The sequence below is a fragment of the Ceratotherium simum genome, chromosome 2, assembly GCF_057802395.1.
Source record: "Ceratotherium simum simum isolate JZ-2026a chromosome 2, ASM5780239v1, whole genome shotgun sequence".
Lineage (NCBI taxonomy): Eukaryota > Metazoa > Chordata > Mammalia > Perissodactyla > Rhinocerotidae > Ceratotherium > Ceratotherium simum.
In genome coordinates, this window is record NC_141901.1 from 11,060,799 (window position 1) to 11,082,202 (window position 21,404).

Here is a 21,404-nt window from a genome sequence, read left to right on the forward strand (position 1 = left end):
CCCAAGGACACAGCTAGTAAGCGTAGAGCTGGGTCTAAACAGAGATGCAAAGAGCATCGGAAACATTTTTTGGAGTTTCCCTAGCCAAACTGAAACATTGTTAAAATAAAAAAATCAGCCAGAAAGCTCCTCTCTCACTTAGGCACTATGTTGATTGATTGGAGATGGAGACCAAATGCCTTTGTAATGTGTCTGTCCTAGGAGGGCAGATGAGATTTGAGCCTGAACTTGTAACGTAACTAATTACTTAGTGGGAACGTAATTTGATGCGATGTGCATGGAGCCGACCATTGGTGCCACATCCACTCTAGGACTCCACTGTCCATAGTACAGGAAGAGTCCCAGAGAAGGGACTGGAACAGGTGCCGTGCTAAGAAACTAACAATTAGTCTCAGAGTCTTAAGAAATGCTTTTTGGAAGATAGACTCAGTAGAGCTGGTATTTTCAAATTTTCTGATGGAAGGATATCAGTGTTTTCTCCTCGCATCAGCCACTAAATACTTAGCTGTATGACTCTGGCTAATTTCTTTTCTGAACTTTCACATTTGTAAAATGGCATCATAGAGGCTCGCCCTGGAGCTGGCACTTAACAAATGCTCAAGAAACGGTTGTTACATAAGTGAATGAATGAATCAAGAAATGAAGGAAGCCATGGAAGGAATGGGACATCTCTCATCTTGAGAAGAGGGGAAAGGGAAGAACAATATTAATGCAGTGTGTCATTGTTTACCGCGGTCATTCCTATGTTCCGTTCAGCAGCTCTTTACTGTTATAGAACATTTTTACATGTACCATCTCATTTAGTCCTCCCACCTCCTCTGAAGTAGACACTTCCTTCCTGCTTCTAACCCTGTTTGACAACGAGCTGACTGGGCTCAGGAATAGAAATGACTGAGGAGGCTGTGGTCTGACTCTGGGAGCCCGGGGCTTTCTCTTGCCCACTGTTGCCTTAGTTCAGTGCTTCCGGGCCAGCAAACATGGATGGATTGGTGCTTCAGAAGGAGTGAAATGCGAGCTCCCATGTGGAGGGAGCAGGCAACATGCTCTCTCCTCCCTCTCTGTCTCTTCCCAGAGAAAAATGTAAAGAATGCACAAATATTAAGAGGTTTACCTTACCAAATTCAAGATAATGTCTTTTACTTCAAGGCGCACACTGTGAAGCATGGTGGAAAGGAGGGAGATTGGATTTTGTGTTGGGGCTTCTGCATTTGAATGAAGATACAGGAAAGTAGGTAGAGAGAAAGATGCAATTCCAGCCTTCCAGAATTCCAGGATCATTTCTCGGTTAGCTAGGATGGCATTTAGCTTGGCTCTCAGGGTCATGAAGAATTTTTATATGTAGTATCAATTCCAATAGTACATATAGGTGTGTTTAGCTTTTGGGTACTTCATATAAAAGAATGTAATTTACTTAGACTGTATTTACCCCAAATAGAGGAATTTTTGAAATGAAAGCAGCCCATACTGTCGTGCAATGGTACCCAGCTCTGTCTCCATTTTCTCATTTCTTTTTTTTTTGTTGTTGTTTTTTTTTGGTGAGGAAGATTGGCCCTGGGCTAACATCTGTTGCTAATCTTCCTCTTTTTGCTTGGGGAAGAGTAGCCCTGAGCTAACATCTGTGCCCATTTTCCTCTATTATGTATGTGAGATGCTGTGATAGCATGGCTTGATGAGCGGTGTGTAGGTCTGTGCCGGGATCCAAACCTTCGAACCCCGGACCTCTAAAGTGGAGTGTGGGAATTTAACCACTAGGCCACTGGGCCAGCCCTTCCATTTTCTCACTTCTGGCTCCCTCTTCAACCATTCCAGTTTGGCTTCTGCCCTCGTCTCTCACTAACACAGCCTTTGCTAAAGTCGGCAGTGATTCTGTGTCACTAAATTCTGTGGTCAGATTAGGCCTCATGTTGACCTCTCATCAGCACTTGACCCTGTCGACCACACCTTTCTCTTTGTGGCCTTTGTGATTCCACATTTTCCTCATCGTCATTCTTCATCTCTAGTGGCTCCTCTCTCTCCTTAATGTACTCATCCTTCTCCCTGTGGCTGTTATATATTGGAGGGTCCTCAAGGCTTGGTTCTAGGCCACTTTCCTATTTTCTTCCTAGATGGCCTCGTCTTTGCAATGGCTTCATTTGACTCTATGTTCTAGTGGCTCTCTGTATTAGTAAGGATAGAATGGGCTATGCCGTGGTAACCAACCAACCCCAAATTCCAATGATTCAACACCTAAGAGTTTTTTCCTCACGTGTGCAAAGTCTTCTGTGGTTTGGCGATCACTTCTAAGTAGTGACTCAGGGATTCAGGCTAATTCCAACTGTGGCTCTGCCCTGTCAACATGTGGCTTTCATGGAGGCATTGTGGCACATGGCAATGGAAGAGAGAGCATGGAGAACCCCCACCCTCCTGTGCTCCCACTTACAGTCCTTTGGCTAGAATGAGTCACATGACTTATTGCACATTAACTTCAAGGGAGATTGAAAAAGGCTGTGTTCCTGTGTTCTGAGGGAGAGGAAGGTGAAATGGGACTTGATGAACACCTGGAATCATCTCAGAAACACTCTCACCTTTATAATTCTAGCCTAGATCTCTCTTTGGAACTCTAGCCCTTACGTTCAACTGCTCCTGTGGCGTCTTCGTTCACCAGGATACCTCAGAAGTGACTCAAACTTACCATGTCCCCAATGGTGATGCACTTACAAAACCTGTCCTCTCTCAGAAGCCCCCTCTCAGTGAAGAGCTGTCCAGTACTGCAAGCCAAAACCACAAGAATCATTCTTGACTTGCTCCTGTCTTTCAGTTGCACTTTCAATCTATCACCACATCTGTCAATTTTACCTTCTGTCTATTCTTAGAGCAGCCCCCAGTCTAAGCTACTGTCCTCTTTCCCTCAGTCATGTCTATTCAAGTGCATCAGAGTGAAATGTCTGCTCCTTTTACAGGTCTTCCAGAGGCGGAACACTGGGCAGTTGGATTTCTTCAAGCGTTGGCGGGCCTATGTGGAGGGCTTTGGGGACCCCATGAAGGAGTTCTGGCTTGGTATGGTCTCTGAGAATCCAGGAGGGCTGGGTTGTGGAGGGGAGGTTTCCCTCTTGAAAAGCTGGTCAGGCAGCTTGAGGAAGTTCGCCACATTCGGGAAGAGGTCCAAGTGACAGGGACACTTTGAGGAACCTGTTGACCAGGGTTTTGGTGGCGCCTGTTGCTGGGAAGGTTCTCGTGTGCTCCCGGCTTGTGAAAAGGTAAGACTGTCACAGGTGGTCTTTATGCTGTATCCAAGCCCACGGGATCTGCCTGGAGGCTGATCTTTTTTAGAAACTACAGGAGAAGAAAAATAGTTGATTGATGGGAATAATGGGCTATTATTGAGAGGTTCTGCTAGTGGTCCCTGGAATTCTGCTAGTCATGCCAGTCATTATGGGCATCATTTTTTCCCTTTTCCTTCTGCTCTATTCTGGAGCAGATGTTCATAGTGAAATAGCCAAAAGCATCAATTGGGAAATGAAGAATTAAAAAATCATAATAGATAGAGTAGGTAGATGTTTGTGGTTTGCTTGGTTCAAAATCCCTTCAGAGACCTTAATAAAGAAAACTGCTAAAGCTTTAGAGAGATGGAGTCAATGGCGGCAGGTTCAACCCATGACTACCCTGCACTGCTACCTCCCAGAGGACATGGTTTCCACACTCATTAGCGTGACTGTGCCAAAGAAATAATAGGATGAGAAAATGAACTTCCAAAAGAGAAACTGTGGAGAAGGCTCCCATTCCCAGAGGAGGTAAAGGCTAAGGTGACTTTTGGTGCTGAAAGTCTCAGATGCCAATGGTGAGTGCTTGCACATGTTGGCTGATTGGTTATTAGAATTCCATCCTTCTTTTTAGGACTTGACAAGCTACACAATCTCACCACTGGCACTCCTACCCGGTATGAGGTGAGAGTGGACCTACAGACTGCCAATGAGTCCGCCTATGCCATATATGATTTCTTCCAAGTGGCCTCCAGCAAGGAACGGTACAAGCTCACAGTTGGGAAATACAGAGGCACAGCGGGTGAGAAATAATATTTCCTTATGGCTGGGGTCTCTTGCTCTCTGGGTGTCTAAGCATTGGTTTGCCACGTGCCATGGATCTGGGGGATGGAATGTTGTTCTGCAAGGGTGAATTGTCCTCATTGACAATTGAGGCCCTGCTCCCTGCAGGGGGTTGGGGGTAAACAGAGTCATTCAAGCAATCACTGACCATCATAAAATTGGAACTTTTGTACATTATACATTGGTCCTCCTGCCAGTAAAAACCCTCTTCTTATACTCTCCAAATTCAGGCTGTTGTATATTAGCTGAGAAACCCACCTTCTGTGGGGCTTCATGGTGCCTGCCTGCCTTTCATTCGGCTTCAGCAGTGTGGCTGCCATCCTTGCACAGCAGTGTGTGTTATTATTTAAATATTTTGTGGTACTTTGCCATAAATAAAGACAGAAAAATGAAAGTGCTGATTCAAACAATAAGTTTGGTCTCATTAACTTCATACAACTGTTACGACACAGAAATTACCAGTTCAGCAGGGAGCGGGGAATCTTTAGTCTTGATTAGCTGCTCATTGGATTTAAGCCAGTTAATTGTGTGTTCAGTTGTGAAGGAAAAGAACAAAATTAAGCAACATGATGGAAATGCTGGGATTATACCATTGAATATTTAAGAGGGGAAGGGTGGTTATTGTTTTACTATTGTATTTTACACCTATATTTATAGCTTTTAAAACCCTAACAAGTCTGCTGTTTGACTTTGCATGATTTTGTCTTTGGTGTACCTATGTAGGAACATGTTACCAGCCAAATTGACCGACAGCATAAGACATAGTCTCTCCCCTTGGAGTCACGTGTGAATAGATAAATAATGAATGATATAAGGTATTTGCAGGAGAATAAAGAGTGACAGGAGTATGGAGAAGGTGGGCACGTTGAGGACTGAGGTGATTAAAGGAAGCTTCCTGCAGGATGTGGGCTGGAGTTGGGTCTGAGAGGGTAGAACTTAGATTAGAGGAAAGGAAAGGAAGACTCCCCAGGCCTGGGGGAGTCTAGTGGGGGAGCAAGGATTGAACCAAGGCAAGGAAATTGGAGTATACTCCTGAAGCCTTGCAGGCCTTCTCAAAATTTTCTGCTCAAGGACCCCCAATGGCAGAAGGTTGTGAACAGACACCATGACCTGAAGTGGCCAACTGCTAATGCTACATTTTTTCAGGTCCTATAATTTAATTTTTAGGAAATCACATGAATTTTGCATTGTTCTTGTTGCCCAGTGCTTAGCACGGAGCCTGGCACAGAGTAGGTGAGTTTAAAATATGATATTGCTATGCCTATGATATTGCTATTCCTATGCTTTCTATATAATCTGCTGGATGTTTTATATTGTAAAGAACAGTCCCTGAGATCCAAATAGCTTCCATAGGGGTCAGTGAAGGGGTGAGTTTGGGGACATGGTGGCACGGCAGGAGACAAAGTGGGAGGAGTAGGCACCCACTAGAGTGTGAGGAGCTTGGGCAGCAGACACGGGAGAACTGTTCAAGGTTTCCGAGTCAGGGCTGGGTGGGGAAAAGTGTGCAAAGAATTGTTTCAGGGAAAAACCATCCTTGAAAAAGAAAAGACTCTGCAGCTACAAAGGCCTGCACTGCTGGGGACTGTCACTTCTTCCCTTAGTGTCTGGGTCTCCGTAGGCTGGAAACAGACTGGGCAACCCTTTTATACTTTATAGACTGTTCTAGACGTACAGTGTACTGTACTACATCCACTCACAGGTTAATAAAAAGCGTGAAAGTCAGGCATAGATGTAAGGCAGTTAAATATAATTGAGAAACACAGATGGACATTTGTACGGTTATAAGGATATTAACTGGATGAGGGGGATTTAAAGACTCCGTTTTGTAGGACTAAGCACTTTGCCTACCTCCACCCTGCCCCAAGATCAGACTATAGTCCAGACAGCTGATTTTAGGATCCCCCAACCCTTGGGTTAAGGGGTGTGCACATTGCAGTCTCGCTTAGACCCTTCGGGCCTCCTCTGGCTCTGGTCTCAGTCCACGTGGAGACTATACGGTCATCCCTTTTCTTTCCAGTACTCCGTTCACTACTGACCATGGTGATCAGTCAGCCTTCCTTTCTCAGGCTAAAGAGTCCTGGTCTTCAGAGACTCCATTCATGGGGCCTTCCCCAGACAAGATATGGAGTTGGGAGCTTTCCTTTTGGCACCTGTGTCCCACATCTCTCCCTAAAACCCAGTGCCCTCACCAGCCTTCTGGGTGGGGTGGGGACCTCACTCAGGCCCGCCCTCCCAGGCTGCCCATTCCCCTTTCCTCTACCGTTCAAATGTACCTTTTCTGAGGCTTGTCTTAAAATAATCCAGTAAATGAACTGATCCTAATGGGAAAATGAGTGAAAGGGAGTCAATATATTCGTGAATTAATGAGATTCTCCTCCCAGGTACTCTATTGGCATTTTAACTGTGATTAGCGGATAATTCTGTTCAGGCCAACAGTGGGGAGGTATTTTTTAATAGGAAGCCTTGAGAGACTTTCAAATCTCGCAGCACTTAGGCAGTGGTCTAGTCTTCCCATGTGTACTAGCATTCTTCCTTTGAAATTCTCAGTTACACTGGTATGGTTTGTGGAGTTTTAGCTTTTCTTATATATGCTGATTGGTCCCTGAGGAGGGTTTTGAAATTTTGGAAGCTTCTGGCTACTCATGTCCTAAATGATGCATTTCTGTTTAAAGGTCACGGTGTTCAAACAGAAGGTGAACATTTTGATATCTCTGTGCACATGCCAGCTCTCCCCAGCTTTTAATTCCATTGTAGCTCTGATTAGAACTAGAGATCTGCAGCTCTGGTGGAAATGTGAGGTTTAAGACTTGTCCCCTACTCAGACCATCCACGTGGGCCTTCAACTTTTGCTTCCATTGAAGTCCTATCAGAAAGCCCGTTATGTCTCCATGAAGGAAACTCCAGCCAGGTAGTGCTGTGTAAATTTAGTTTCTATTCTGAATCTTGGAGAAGGGCAGGAAGGACATTTTATGAGCTCTACCTTCAAGATGCTATTCATCTCTTTAGAGATTATAATGAAAACAGAAATAGATAGATGTTGGGAATGGTGCAGAATGACTTGTATGGGCTGACCCGTCATTTACAGCTAATTTCAAGTCCCACCTGCAGGAGACTCAGCACTGCTCAACCAGGGATGGGTCCACCCTGGGGGGCACTTGGCAATGTGACTGAAGAACTCCACCAGCATTTTGTGGGCTGGGGCCAGCGAGGCCAATACCCACAGTGAAGAATTGTTCTACCCCAAATGCCAGTGCCCTCCTTGCTTTGAGTAGGTTTTTAAATACTGACACTTAAAAAAAGGAGAGAAGAGGGGCCGGCCCGGTGGCGCAAGCGGTTAAGTGCGCGCGCTCCGCTGCGGCGGCCCGGGGTTCGCTGGTTCGGATCCCGGGCGCGCACCGACGCACTGCTGGCAAGCCATGCTGTGGCGGCGTCCCATATAAAGTGGAGGAAGATGGGCACAGATGTTAGCCCAGGGCCGTCTTCCTCAGCAAAAAAAGAGGAGGATTGGCGGATGTTAGCACAGGGCTGATCTCCTCACAAAAAAAAAAAAAAAAAAAGGAGAGAAGTAATTGTTGGGTACATGGACAAAAGGGAAAACTAGAGATGGCACAAATCACTCTTTCACTGGCCCATTCCTGGTCCCAGGAGAGAAGATGTTCAAGGTTCAGACACACGGTCCTGTGCCTGTGTGACTTATAGGGGATATGATGTTAGTGACGGCTTCTGGGCTGAGATGGCTGAGCAGCCTGGGTCATCTTTCCTGTCTCAGGAAGTGCTGGAGGAGGAGAGTTAGTGTCAAAGTGACATTTTGATGAGATGGGTGATGACCAGCTCAGTGGCCCCACCCTGGGCTTGGGTTCAGACATTTTATGGGTCTGCCACCAACCCCTCCCATGTGCTCCTTGAGAAGAACCAGCTTCCCACCCAAAGCCATTAGAGTAGAAGTGAGGTGCTTATCTTTCATCTGGGTTTTTTCCTAAAACACCAATAGAATGGAGGGAGTCTAACCACCATTGGCTTTTCTACTTTATCTTACTTAGGGAGATAAGCTTAATAAATCAGAAAACTGTCTCACCTTTGACCAGAGAAAAGTTACCTTTTGATTTATGTGTTTACTCACTATCTCTATCCAGAACATCAGTATGGCTTCAGTTTCTAGAAGGTAGAAAATCCATCTGCGGGGGAAAAAACCTCCCACGCTCAGGCCAAAACCTGCTTCCTCGCTCTTCATCCCAGTGCCCAAGGTTAGATAACCACAAACAAATCTTTAAGAAACAGCCTCTGCAGAGATTCTTAGGAAACCGTGCTGGTAACTTGATATGCAGGTTAGGAAAGCTGTGCTCATTGAGAGAACGTTATTCAGGGAGCCATTGCCATGTTATTTTAAGCTGTAGTTAATGATCTGTAAGAACTCTGAAGGGAGGAGGAAATGTGTGTGAGTAAGGTGACAGTCTGCCTTTCTTTGATGGGAGAGAACTGATGGGGGCAGAGTGGTTTTGCTGTGCCTGAGAGGAAAGGCCTTTATCACTCCGTTCTCGCTGCCCCTGCTTTTGCTGGGTGAGGCATAGAGGAGTCGCTGTTTGAGCTCCCAGGTCAGAGGGACAAACTGGGACCTTCCCCTTACACAATGTGTGTCAACTCTTTATATATCTGCCCCCTACCACCCCCAACTATGAATAAACCCTGTGAACAGCAGCGGAGCATTGTCTGATGCAGCACCGGAAGGGGAGAGGATGGCACAAAGAGACCAAGCAGGGGTCTGCTCTGCTGTACACAGGGTCCCTAGGAGTGGGAATCGACTCAATGGCACTAACAACAACAATCCCCCCCCCAGCTAAGTTCTTTTTTTTTTTTTTTTTTTTGTGAGGAAGATCGGCCCTGAGCTAACATCTGCCAATCCTCCTCTTTTTTTGCTGAGGAAAAAAAAGGGGCCAGCGTGGCCCTGGCCTAACATTCATGCCCATCTTCCTCTACTTTATATGGGACGCCGCCACAGCGTGGCGTGCCAAGCGGTGTGTTGGTGTGCCCCCGGGATCCGAACTGGCAAACCCTGGGCCGCCGCAGGGGAGCGTGCGCACTTAACCGCTTGCGCCACGTAGCCCCCCCCTCCCCCCAACTCTAGCTAAGTTCTTGGGAGCAAGGACTTCCTCCATTTGCATTCCCAGAGCCTGGCATGGTGCTAGGCCGTAATGTAGCAGGTGTTCCTGCCGTCTCCTGAATAAATGACGTTGCAGAACAAAAGTTCCCAAACTTCGGCTTGCATCAGAAGGGCTTGTTGTCCTCTGAAGGGCTTGTTAAAGCACAGATTGCAGAGTGCTACCCCGGAGTTTCTGGTTCTGCAGGTCTGGGGTGGGGCCTGAGAGTGTGTTTATACCAACTTCCCAGGTGATGCTGATGCTGCTGGTCCGGGGGCCGCTCTTCGAGAATCATTGTTGCAGACTGCTAGACACAGCTCGCTCTTGCCAGCATAGTTGAAGCCCTCTGTTGAAATAAGGGAGCCACAGGCGAATCGGTGTCTCAGAAAGAACCCAGGACATGGAATCTAAAGGACTGAGATTTGAGTCCTGGCTCTCCTGTTTGTGGACTGTGGGACCTTGACAGATCCCTAGAGTCTATGAGTCTGTGAGTTTGTTTCCTCGTGGGACTGAGAGCTGCCCGACCCACCCCGCAGGCTTGTTGTGGGGTCAGATGAGAATATATATGTGAAGATGATTGGTAAACTCAGAGATCAGATGTAAATATAAGCACTGTTATTGTAGGAACAGAACTTGATTAAGCTTGTGATTGATGTGGGCCTTTATTGCCTTTTATGAGCTGAATTAAAAAGTAAACTTATAAAGGGTTGACGAATATGATGGGGAAATAGGAGAAATAATTACAGCAGATTTTCAGACAGGATGTAATGAAGCACTAAATTATATATACGTGCCTAGAAGTGCTCTAGAAGTTCAGGTGTGTGTGTTAGGAGGGTATGTAGGAGGATTAATAAGGAGACTCTTCCTCAGGAGTGGGGCCCAGCTGGGCTTTGAGGAATGGTTAGGATCTGGACTGATGCAGGGCAGAGAAAAATCGGTGAGCAGATGCATGAAAGGTGGACCCATCCACTCTACAAGTGGAGGGTGCCTGTGGGGATAGTGGGCTATGAGGTTGTGCAAAGGGAACAGCCAAGTTACAGACCTGCAAAGCAAGAAGGAGTAATTCACCTCCATGTGGTGGGAAGTAGGATGTTAGGCCTGAGATGATGAAAATGGATGTTTAAGCTTCAGAAGGGCTAGGAAGGCCCAAGGGATGAGAACAGGCTTAGGGTGGCAGCCGTGGGAGCAGCGGGGTATATGAGTGACCTGCAGAAGGAAGGGTTTGATAAAGGGGTACAATAGGATTGTTAAACTTGGCTCAGGGGTTTCAAGTCTAGGGGGCCGGGAGGATGGTGGATCAGAGAGGGTGAAGGAGGTCGGGAGAGGGGTTAGCTGTGTGTAATGGGTGGTCAGGTTCTATGGGGAGAGTCGATGAGTTTGGTTTTGGATATTTGGATATTTCACATGACTGTAAAACTTCTAAGTGAAAATGCCATTAAGGCTCTTGGAGAAACAGGCCTGAAGTTTGGGTGACAGGCCAGGAAAGAGAATCTGTTCTTCTGTATCATGTTCTCCTCTTGGCCATTTTGAGAGAGGAGTGACTACCTGTGACATAACTGACTGGATCCTTGGCATTTTCATGCCTGGAGATTTTCCTCTCGGGCCAGAGTATGATCAGTGATGAAACTTGGCTCTCACCTTTCATCTCTTCTCTCCTGCAGGGGACGCTCTTTCTTACCACAACGGATGGAAGTTTACGACTTTTGACAGAGACAATGATATCGCCCTCAGCAACTGTGCCCTGACGCATCATGGTGGCTGGTGGTACAAGAACTGCCACTTGGCCAACCCAAATGGCAGATATGGGGAGACCAAGCACAGTGAGGTAGGTGACAGGCAAACAAACATCTTTTTTGCCCCAGGCTCTGCCCACATTCAGTTCCCAAAAGGGACACCCTCGTGGTTGGTTTGGCTGCCCCTCTCCTTCTGATGCTTCCAGTCAGGGCAGTAGAGCTTCTCCAGGCTTCCAGGCCTCAAGGTCAAGGCCCTCCCTGTCTGTTTGCTGAGACTCCTCCCCACTCCACATTCCCACCAGTGCTGCTCACTTACTTAGTGCAGGTGGGTGGGAGCTCAGACTGCCCCCTGCTGAGTAGAGACAGATGATGTGGGTCACACACCATCTCGCTTTCCTAGTTCACACACGAACCCTGTCTTAGTCAGCTTGGGCTGCTATAACAAAATGCTGTACACTGGGTGGCTTAACAACAGACATTTATTACTCACAGTTCTGGAGGCTAGGAAGTCCTAGACCAAGGTACTAGCAGATTTCGTTACTGGTGAGAGCTCTCTCTGGCTTGTAGACGGCCACCTTTTCACTGTGTCCTCACGTTGTGGAGAGAGTTCTGGTCTCTCTTCCTTTTCTTATAAGGGCACTAATCTCATCATGGTGGCTGTAGCCTCATGATTTCATCTAACCCTCATTACCTCCCTAGGGCCCTCCTCCAAATGCTATCATATTGAGGGTCAAGGCTTCAACATGTGCATTTTAGGGGGACGAGAACATTCCATCCATAACAGATACTTCATAATTCTTTCTAGTTGTTCTCCCAGTTAAACCAAAGTGACTTCTCTCAAGTCCTTTGATCACCAGGAAAACAGATTCTTTTCTGCTTTAGGTCAGACCCATCCTTGGATCCACTTCATCCAAAGCCACCCAAAGTCTGCCCAGAGCATTGTGCTAAACCTGTCTCGCCATTTCAAGAGTGTGCACATGGGGCTAAGAGTTCCCAAGGGCTCCTCACCCCTCCCTTGCTCTGAAACTTTCCCTCCAGTGATTTCTTGAACCTCAATGACCCATGAACATCATCTTGACTCCTTGCTAGCTACCAGGCATCTCCTGCCTGCTCTCTCATAGCTTCTTGAAAATTGCATCTTTGTTCCTACTCATCATTAATCCATCCCCTCCGTGAACTCTCAGAGTTGCCATCCTGGGTTTCTAATTTCTCATCCTGGGTCCTGATCCTTGCCTTCAGGAAGCCATCTCTCCACAGAACTCACCTCCTACCAATATTACTGTAAATATTAGCACATCTAAAGTCCAGGTACATTTTGATTACTTTGGTCCTTACTGGGCAGCGGGGGCTCCTAATCCTTAAGTGATTTTTCAAAGGGAAGAAGAAATTTGCCCGCAGGGAAGCCAGGGAGGGTGGGCCCATGAATCACGGTGGCAGCATGGGGGCTGACTCGGGGAAGCCTGCTATCAGAGATCAAATATTTGAAATGAGCAGCCAGCGTGCCCTAAACGATCCCCATATTTGCTAATAAAAGACATTCATCTGGTTAATGTGCTTTTCACAGTCTGCAAGGCATTTAGCTTCTTGTTTATTATTTACCTCACAAATTGAAATACATAAAATTGGTCACTTGGGCTCTTTATTGGCCAGGTTGCAAGGTTATTAAGTGAATTAAATATTCTTGTGCTCACCAGTCAAAAGACATAAAATGAAATTTAGTTTTCAGCAGGCTATTTGTTACCCCAGAGCTAATATCTAAGCAGTCTAAATTGAAAATGATTTTACACAATTGGCCAATTAATATGTTTATTTTTGCCTTTAACTTTTTGGAAAGGAAAAGAGTGAGGCAAAGATAATGTGATCATTGCTGGCCAGGCTGACCCTGTGTTATCTTCTCTGCTGCCCTGGCCTCAGCCAGGCTAGCATCCCCATCCTCCAAACCATAGGGGGCTTCCAAGTCCTCATCAGCCTGTCTAACCCCTGCTGACCAGCAGAGGGCGCATGTTTCTAGAGTCAGCCCTCAATTCCCTTATCATTACTAATTACTACCCCGGTCACCACTTGTCTTTTTTTCTCTCCCCTAAGCAGACAGGGAGTGGTTTCACTGGCAAAGAAGCATTCCTTTGTGCCAAACCCACCCCACCCTCCTCCCAGGTGCCTTTTCTTGATGTTAGCTTTTCTTATGTAGGGGGTGAACTGGGAGCCGTGGAAAGGACATGAATTCTCCATTCCTTATGTGGAGTTGAAAATCCGCCCTCATGGCTACAGCGGGGAGCATGTCCTGAACAGAAAGAAGCGGACACTAGGAGGAAAGACGAGAACATTCTGATGGCCCATGTGAGAGACTGTCACACGAGACAAGACCAGTCCCGGGTTGGGGCTGCGAAAGCTTGGGGTGGGGTGGGTAGTGGTGACTGGCTAATGGACATTTGAAGGATGCTCAGGACCTCTAGTTTCTGAAATGGCTGGATAACCTGCAGGACAAAACGTGTCACCAAGCTTCAAACCAGAGAGGTTACTTTCTGTCCCCTGCATTTTTGCCCATTATATTGGGGGGCCTGAAAATCAACACAATAGTAGTTGCACAGTTGTGTGGGAAAGACAGCACTGGAACTGCAAGGTTTTTCAGCCTACCTTCAGCAACAAATACAAGGATTAGGGCAAAACAAACAAACAAACAAACAAACAAACAAAAGAATCATCTAGCACCTCACCAACTGGAAATCTCTGGGAGTTGGTATGTATATATTTAAAGCTCTGCTAATACAAATGTCTCTAGAAAGAAGCACCAAAGAGGGGTTCTCTTCAATGACCAAGGTGCCGAGGTGGCCTGATGCTCATTACCTCCATTACCACTGGGTTTTGACGAAAAAGGTGTAGATCTTCCCCTTTTAAAAAATTGCTGGTGTTATGAGGAAGGATAAAGGGAACCCAAAGGGACCAAGGTGGATCCACATTTAGCTGAGTTCTGACTAGTATCCAGCCTGCTGGAGACCAAAGCTTCCATGTTACCGCTATTTTTAAGTGCCCCCTTTCCAGCTATTTGCATAATCACTTTCATAGATCTGCATATGTTGTGAATAAATTCTCACTCATTTCAACTTTAAATAATTTGACTCTCTTGATAATTGGTTCCTCCTAAAGCCTCTTCTTGTGACTCCCTTTCATGGTGTGAAGTCCTAAGCCTCCCTCCTTTCCCCGGCCCCCACGTGGTTGGACCCCTGGCTTTTCTGCAAGCGCTCGGCACTGGGGGCTTACTGTTTGTTTGAATGGACACTCAGCAAGGTCAGATCCTTTCTGCTTATCTTCCCATCACTTTAGAAGGTTTTTCTGTAGTGAAGTCAGTGCCCACTGAAGTAACTTAAATTCCTATTCAAGGAGAAAAGAAAATAATAAACCGCTTGATTTTTAAAAAATTTGCCTTGTGTTATTTTCCCCACATAAGTGCACTTGAATTCTAAATTTAACCTGAGTGCAAGTGAAGGAATAATTTGTGCATTATAATGGAATTTGGTGGGCTGTGGTCTCTTACGTGTGATGGCAAATAATGGCATTTGGAACCAGGAGAAGTGAGTGAGTGGGAAGGAAGGCCAATGCTCTGAGAGCTGCAGGCCCCCTCCAGGAGTGGGGAGTCAGCTACTGCCTCGGGTTTGCCAGGTTTTAACCTCGGGCTGAGTGCCAAGTCATATTCTCGAAACAGTTTTTGTCAACCTTTAAAGTTTTCAGCACCACCCACCCCCCGACACACACACTCTGAGCAATGCCACAGTCACTGCTAGATCTGATCGTGGGTGGTCTGAATGGAGTACAGTTGCAGAGTTGGGGTTGATCATTAAAAAATGTGCTTGCACTTTGTTCATTGATTCAACGAGAATTTAAGTGCTTGCCTGCTGCTTACCAGGCAGGGTGCTAGGGAGACTGAGGTGAGCAATGGAGGTGAGCCCACAGAGATGAGCAAGCCAGACACGGGCCTAGCACTAATGGAGTGTGTGCTATCATTCATTCACTCATTAATCCAACGAATATCTACTAGGCCCTATTATGCGCCAGGTTCTACTCCAAGCACTGGAGCTATGGAAGTGAACAAAACATGGTATTCCTGCCCTGTGCTTCTATTCTGATGGTGGAGACTGACAATAAACAACACATAAATGGACAATTTTAAGAAGTGCTAAGTGCCCTGGAAGAAGACTACAGCAGGACTAACAGGTGGAGGTAGTGATTGGTGGTAGAGGCAGGGGACTGTGCAGGCCTCTCCCAGGAGGGGTCATTTGCCGAGATCTCCCAGATTTCTTTAGTCTTGATCCAGCATCGTCAGGGCCGGAGCCTGAGCTAATTTCCTCCTCCATCGTAAAGGTCCCCCTGTACAGCTTCCCAGTTCGGAGTCCTCTTGTCTTCTGTTTGCACGGAGGGTCCTCCCCTCAGTGATTCAGTAGGCTTGTGCTCATCCCAGTGGGTGCAGGCTTTTTAGAAAAGGAGAGCCTCCTTTGCAAAGTGGATCAAACCCCGGGATGATTCAGAGCTGAGGGTGGTGCATGATGGACAGTGCTTCCCAGAGTTTCACAGGCTGGTCAATCTGCCTAGTAAAGCACAGACGGCCGGGCTCCATCCCAGACCTCCTGACTCAGTCGAGGTCTGGGCTGGTGGCTGCTGCGGGATTGGTGACCACTCAGAGTAGCTCTGGTGTGGGGGCTGTCGTGAGTGTCTTTTTGCTCTGGAGGCATCTGTGATGGCAGCAGCACGCCCTGTGCTCACTGACCCCAGCGTTCCTCCAGTACTGGCCAAGAAGAGAACTGGTGGGACACTGGAGTTGTGTCTTACATTCTTGGCCCTGAAGGACCCAGGCTGCCCCAAAGGGACGGGCAGAGAAAAGTTCAGCTGACCTTCAAGGGTTCTATGGGGGCCAGAGAAGGAAGTCAGGAGAGGCTCATTTTCAAAGGATATTTGACTGCCTGAGGAGAACATTCTAGCCCTAAACCTCCGTGCCTAACTTCATTTTGACGTGACCAGCTCTGGCAGCTGAGTATAGGCCCCAGGAATGGGTTTCTGGATATACCTGCCTTTCAGAGGGTCAAACACTTTTCTTAGAGTCAGGTTATGAGCCATTGGGGTTTTGAAGCTTAAAGGACAATTCCTACCCTTAACTTCAGACAAACCAAAGAAAACAAAAGCTGTCATTGGAGGGGCAGGCTGCAAGCCAGGCAGTAGGGTTGAAGCAAGGACAGAAGTAGCCAAGCACTTGATAAGGTCTCTGAGCCATTGCTTGTTCCATGGAAGACACTAGCAAAGCAGTGATGGACAGAACCCAGCCCCTGCCCACAGTGTGGTGGGGACAAACTATGACAGTGGGTAGCGCGATGGGGACAGTGAGTCAACAGGGGTATGGACTGGACGCGGTGAGCAGAACAGGGGTGCCAGAGAAAACTTCACAGGTGTGATGTGAGCGTTGGGTCTGGAAGGATGAATCTGAGTTGCCAAGGGAGAAACGAGAGGCCTGGAAGGAGGGAGGGCACCTCGGGAAAAGGAAACGTGGTGGCAAAGGCAAGAAAGGGTGGAGTGTGGCATGTCTGAGGGCAGAAAGTGGTTTCTTGGTGGGGCGAGGTGAGATTGGTGGGGGGCCAGGCTGGAGAGGTGGGCAGGGACTCTGGCCGTGCGAGTCCTGTGGTTCTCAGCGCTCGCTGTCCATCAGAATCAGCTGGAGCTGTTATGTATCCAGATCCTGTTCTGCCTGCAGAGCCTCTGCCTCCACGGTCTCAGCTGAGTCCTGTGCATCTGAGCTTTTTAAAGCTCCCAGGGGATTCTGACATGCATGCAGCACTGAGAACCACTGCTAAAAGGAAAGAGTTGGCCAGTGGAGAACACTCAGAGGTGTGTAAACCTTGGAGGGACATGTGTTGTGAGGCTTGTATTTTGGAAATATCAGTCTGGTAGCAGGAGAGAGAATGGGAGGAGGTGTTGAGGGAAGTTTTGGGGGAAGGGTGGAGATTCACAAACTAGTTAGGGCTATTGCAATAGGCAATAGGGGATGACTTGCTTGGTCTGTGGCAGAAATGGTGGGATAGGGGAGAAGGGCTCAGATTAAAGAAATATTTAGGAGGAAGAATCAACAGGATATGGGGGAGATGGGTGGTAAAGGCAGAGAGGGGTCCTTTCGTGGCAGAGTTTAGAGCTGGTTGTTCCCGACAGTGGCTTCCCCTGGGAATAGGGTCTCAGCGTTGATGTTTGTCGCGTGACGTCAGGAGCTCTGCTTTTTAACTTAGAATTCTCAGGGACTCAAGGATCATTAAAGCCAGAAAGTGCTGAAGGAGCCACAGAGATAAACAAAGAGTGACTTCAAGGGATTGTGATCAAGGGGATGTTGTGAAGGGAAAGAGAGAGTGAATGTGGGCAGGAGAAATGCAAAGGGAGGTAGAGCATGGCAGACGGAAACACAAGTGTAAATAATGACAAGCTCTTGGCGAAACGTAGTCATTTGCTGGAGGAAATTCTCCGCTAAAAAATTTCCGAGTCATTCTCTCAAGCGCTTCACCTGGGCGATGGCGAGGATCAAGGACTGTCTGTCAATCAATACGGTTGGGGCCCTCAGCCCAGGGCAAGGAGGCACGCTGTACCCAGCCAGGCCAGGAGATGGCAGTGTTGTCCTGTCAAGAACCTCTCACTTCAAGGCCACTGTCCTCTCCTCCATAAAGGGGAGTTCTGGGGGAGTCCCCACTTTTCTTCTTCCTGGGTAACAGGTCTGGAGAGTCAGCCCGTAGGGTATGGCTCAGCATCCAGCCTGTGCTTGGTGGCGGCACAGGCAGTGCTGCTGCTGGACTACTGCACAAAGCAGACAACTGGGAAATGCCTTGAAGAGATTGCTTGGTGAGACCTGGGCTCTATCCGCAACCTGCTCTGCTGGGCTGCTGATGGGACAGGGGGCCTGGAGGCCGTCGGCATGGTGAAGGTGAGGGTGGCATCCCTGGAAGGGGTTTTAGGCAGTTTCTAACGTGCAAATGTATTTCCACTTCCCAAAGTTTTTCTGTTAGTTGGTTATTTCTATAGCGAAATGGGAAATGGGTTGAGTTCCAATTCCAATGTCATGTAAAGAAGTTAGGTTCTCAAGATAGCCCATAAAAGCCTGTTTTTTCTATAACAGATAAATTGCAGGGTGCTTATAATGACAGAAATAGAAAACAATGGCATTGCAGTATTGTAATTTAAATAAAAGAAGAAAACAAAATGGTATGAAAACAGTTCATTATTTTGGTAAGTGAAGAAAATTAGGTTTAATTAGAGGAGGATAAGGAGATGAGGCTTGCTGTGGCACATCTGAAGGAGACATTTGGGGACTCTAAAGGCCTATGGGCAGAACCCTTTATTGTATTTCATAAATTTCTGACTTAAGGGAGGGGATACTGCAAGTTAACAGTCTTTGAGGAGCCAAAATCAGTAGATTGTCCTGGATCACGATGCCTGGTGTACAGAGGGCCTCTGGGGAAGGAGTATGAAGGAGTTTGGTTTCCATTCCAGGTATGGGTGAGTTGCTTCCTTGCCTTCCCTGGGCCTCATTTTCTTCTTTTGTAAAATGGGAATGATATCAAGCCCGGATTTACTCACTGCATTGGTTGCTGCAAGAATCAGATAGGTAATGAAGGTGGTCGTACGTACTATGAAGCACTCTGGATGTAAGACAGAGGGCTTGGATCTTTAGTCTCTATAACTTTGTTCAAAACTTTTGGATTTTCTTTTTTCTTCTTTTCCTTGATAGAGGTGTATCTCTTGCCAGCTCTAGGGTGTATTTGCTGTGGATAGTCACCCATAGGATGATTATGACTTGCAAACGGAAGGAAAAGAAAGTGCAGAGTGAGAAAGAAAGTTTGGTGGCGGTAAAGGAGAATCTGTCTACATTTCAGAAAGGGTTTCCTTGGGGATGGTATGAATTGAGCTGTAGGCAGTGAGAGACCAGAACAGATGAAGCACAGGGGGACAGGAACCCTCCACGGCAGCATTTCTCAAAGGGTGTTCCTCGGAACTCTTGCTCCTCCAGATGTGCTAAAAGAAGAAGAGGTTTCATGGTCAAATAGGCTTGGAAAACTGTGAAGTAAGCAGAGTTACACCAGTTTCTTTATTATGGGTACCTGTTAGAACATTTCATGTGATACACGCATTGCGGATCTCAAGGAGGAGTGGGGAAGTCACAGTATGTAGTGTTTTGCAAACTTACTTGACCATAGAATTCTTTTGTTTTCTGAGAATCTAGATAATATTTCTCAAAGTGTGGTTCAGAGACCACTGGCATTACCGAGAGTGCTTGTTAAAAGAGCAGGTTGTCTGGCCCCCACCCTAGATTTAATAAACCCAGCAGAAGAGCAGGGAGGGACTGCGCTTGTAAGAAACACCCGATGATTCTTTTTCTTTTCTTTTTTTTCCTAATCAATGCATTTATTTAGCATATAGTGTATACCAGGCTCCATGCCATGTACTGGAGATACATGTGAATAATACAGTTAAAATTCTGGCCTCATGAAGGCGCATTCTAATGCAGGTGGGAATGGGGGTGGATGCTGAGAACACTGGAACGTACACCGTTACCGTAGTCTGGTCCTGCTGAGATGGGGAAGACTTGCAGGGTTAGGGAAGCTTTCCTGTGGGCAAGGATGTAAAATCTGGAACACTTCACCAGAAATATGTTTGTAACAACATTTAAGATGTAGGGTTATGAAAATCCCTCATCTGTCAAATTAGCGTGGAATTCTTGACCCTGAGATTTGTGAATATCACATAAAACCCAGCAGGTCTTTAGCACATTTAGTCTGAGGACCAGTGATGCAGCTGGATGGATGTTCTCAGGGAAACACTGTTAGAAAGGTGAAAAATTTGTTGACGCAGCTCTCTCCTGATCTGGCGACCAGGGGGCACTGTCACCCCAGGTGTCTTGGTTGTGGGCAGAGGGGGCTTGAGGTGAGGTGGGATAGGTACTTGAGAACCTCGCCTGTCACATACTGCAAATTGGGAGTACGGTAATACTGTAGACAGGGCAGTGTGTGGTGAAATTAGGGAACATGTTACACCAACGGGAATAGAAAATGTACATTATTTTCAATCCTTATCTCATTTGATCTGTCTGTACCATTTGACTCTATGGACTCTGGCTTTCCTCTTGACAGTTTCTTCTCCTTTGACTTCTAAGACACTCCCTTTCATGAGAGCTTCCTTATACCCTTAATAATAACAAACGTTTACTGAGCACATACTATAAGCCAGGCCCTGTGCTAACTGCTTCATAAACATTATCTCATTTACTCCTCTCCCTGTGAGATAGATGCTATCATTAACTCTACAGGTAACTTTTACAGAGATTAAGTCATGGGCCTAAATTCCATAACCAGGGGCAGTTGGGGTTAGCTTCAGAATCCGGACAGCCCTGGTCGTGAGCCTAGCCCACCACTCCACTGGAGGTCCTCATCAGGCTGTCCCCTGTGTCTCTACTACAGGCCACACTTTCAGGTTGTAGACAATGCAATCGGTGCTCTCCTTTCCCAGCTTCCTCCTCTGCAGTTCTCTAGACAGCTCCTGGGTGATCGCCCCCACAGCCTGTCCTGACATCAGCTTTAGAGCTCCTCTCCCCTCTGAGGAAGCAGTGACCACACTATTGTGATGGTCTATTTGCTTGTCTGTCCCCCAGCCAGGCTCTGAGCCCCTCCAGACAACTTTGTATGCTGGCCCTTAGTAAAGAGTCAAAACTGTTAAGGGAATAAATAGCCTCACGAAGGAGTTAGATGCATGCATGCAGGGCCATTCCTGAATGAGGTGTCACAGGTATTTGAAAACAGCCCTTTGAACCTATGACAGAGACAGAAAGCTGTGTTGAAGGGACTCTTTTTTTCAGTCTTGTAATCCTGTGACTTTGAATTTAGGAATAATAGTAGGTCAGAGGGCAAGGGGCCAGCGCACCGGGTTCTGGTGAGCTGAGCGAGAATGCTCATCGCATTGTCCAATTGCGTATTCACCCCAAGGTCAGGGCCCAGCCCAGGCAGGTGGAGCTGACGGCGTTTGGTTCTGGCATCCTGGAGGCTTGCAGCGGCCGCTCCTCACCCAGATGGGGTGTCTGGGCGACATTCCCTCCTCTACACTGGAAAGTTTTGCAAGTCCTGGAGGAAAGAACAGAGAGCTGGGTGAAGACTCTCTGTTCTCAGCTTGTCGTGGACTATGTGGTGACAGGGAAGGAGCCCAGGAATCAACTAAAACTACAGAAATATCAGCCTGTCTTGGGGGAGATGAGGCATAGGCCTTCCTTCCTAAGTCCCTGTTGAAATGCAGTGAACATGGTGTTTCACCAACGTGTCTGACCACTCTTCCCACAGGGTTCAGACCAACGCTCTCCAGGATGGTAGCCACTAGCCGCAGGTGGCTACTGGGCAATTGAAATATGGCCAGTGTAACTCAGCTACTGGACCTTTAATTTTATTTAATTT

The 21,404-nt window shown here is 47.1% G+C and overlaps 1 protein-coding gene across 1 annotated transcript in view; it reads left to right on the forward strand.

Moving 5' to 3' along the window:
* The window catches only part of TNN (tenascin N), a 61,757-nt gene extending 48,406 nt beyond the window's left edge, over nucleotides 1-13,351 (forward strand). Inside the window, exons 18-21 of the mRNA XM_014783395.2 lie at nucleotides 2,940-3,036; nucleotides 3,874-4,041; nucleotides 10,879-11,042; nucleotides 13,139-13,351. Coding sequence (XP_014638881.1) covers nucleotides 2,940-3,036; nucleotides 3,874-4,041; nucleotides 10,879-11,042; nucleotides 13,139-13,279 — 570 coding nt within the window. The 3' untranslated portion in view covers nucleotides 13,280-13,351. The remainder of the gene's footprint in view (nucleotides 1-2,939; nucleotides 3,037-3,873; nucleotides 4,042-10,878; nucleotides 11,043-13,138) is intronic.
* The last annotated feature ends 8,053 nt before the right edge of the window (nucleotides 13,352-21,404 follow it).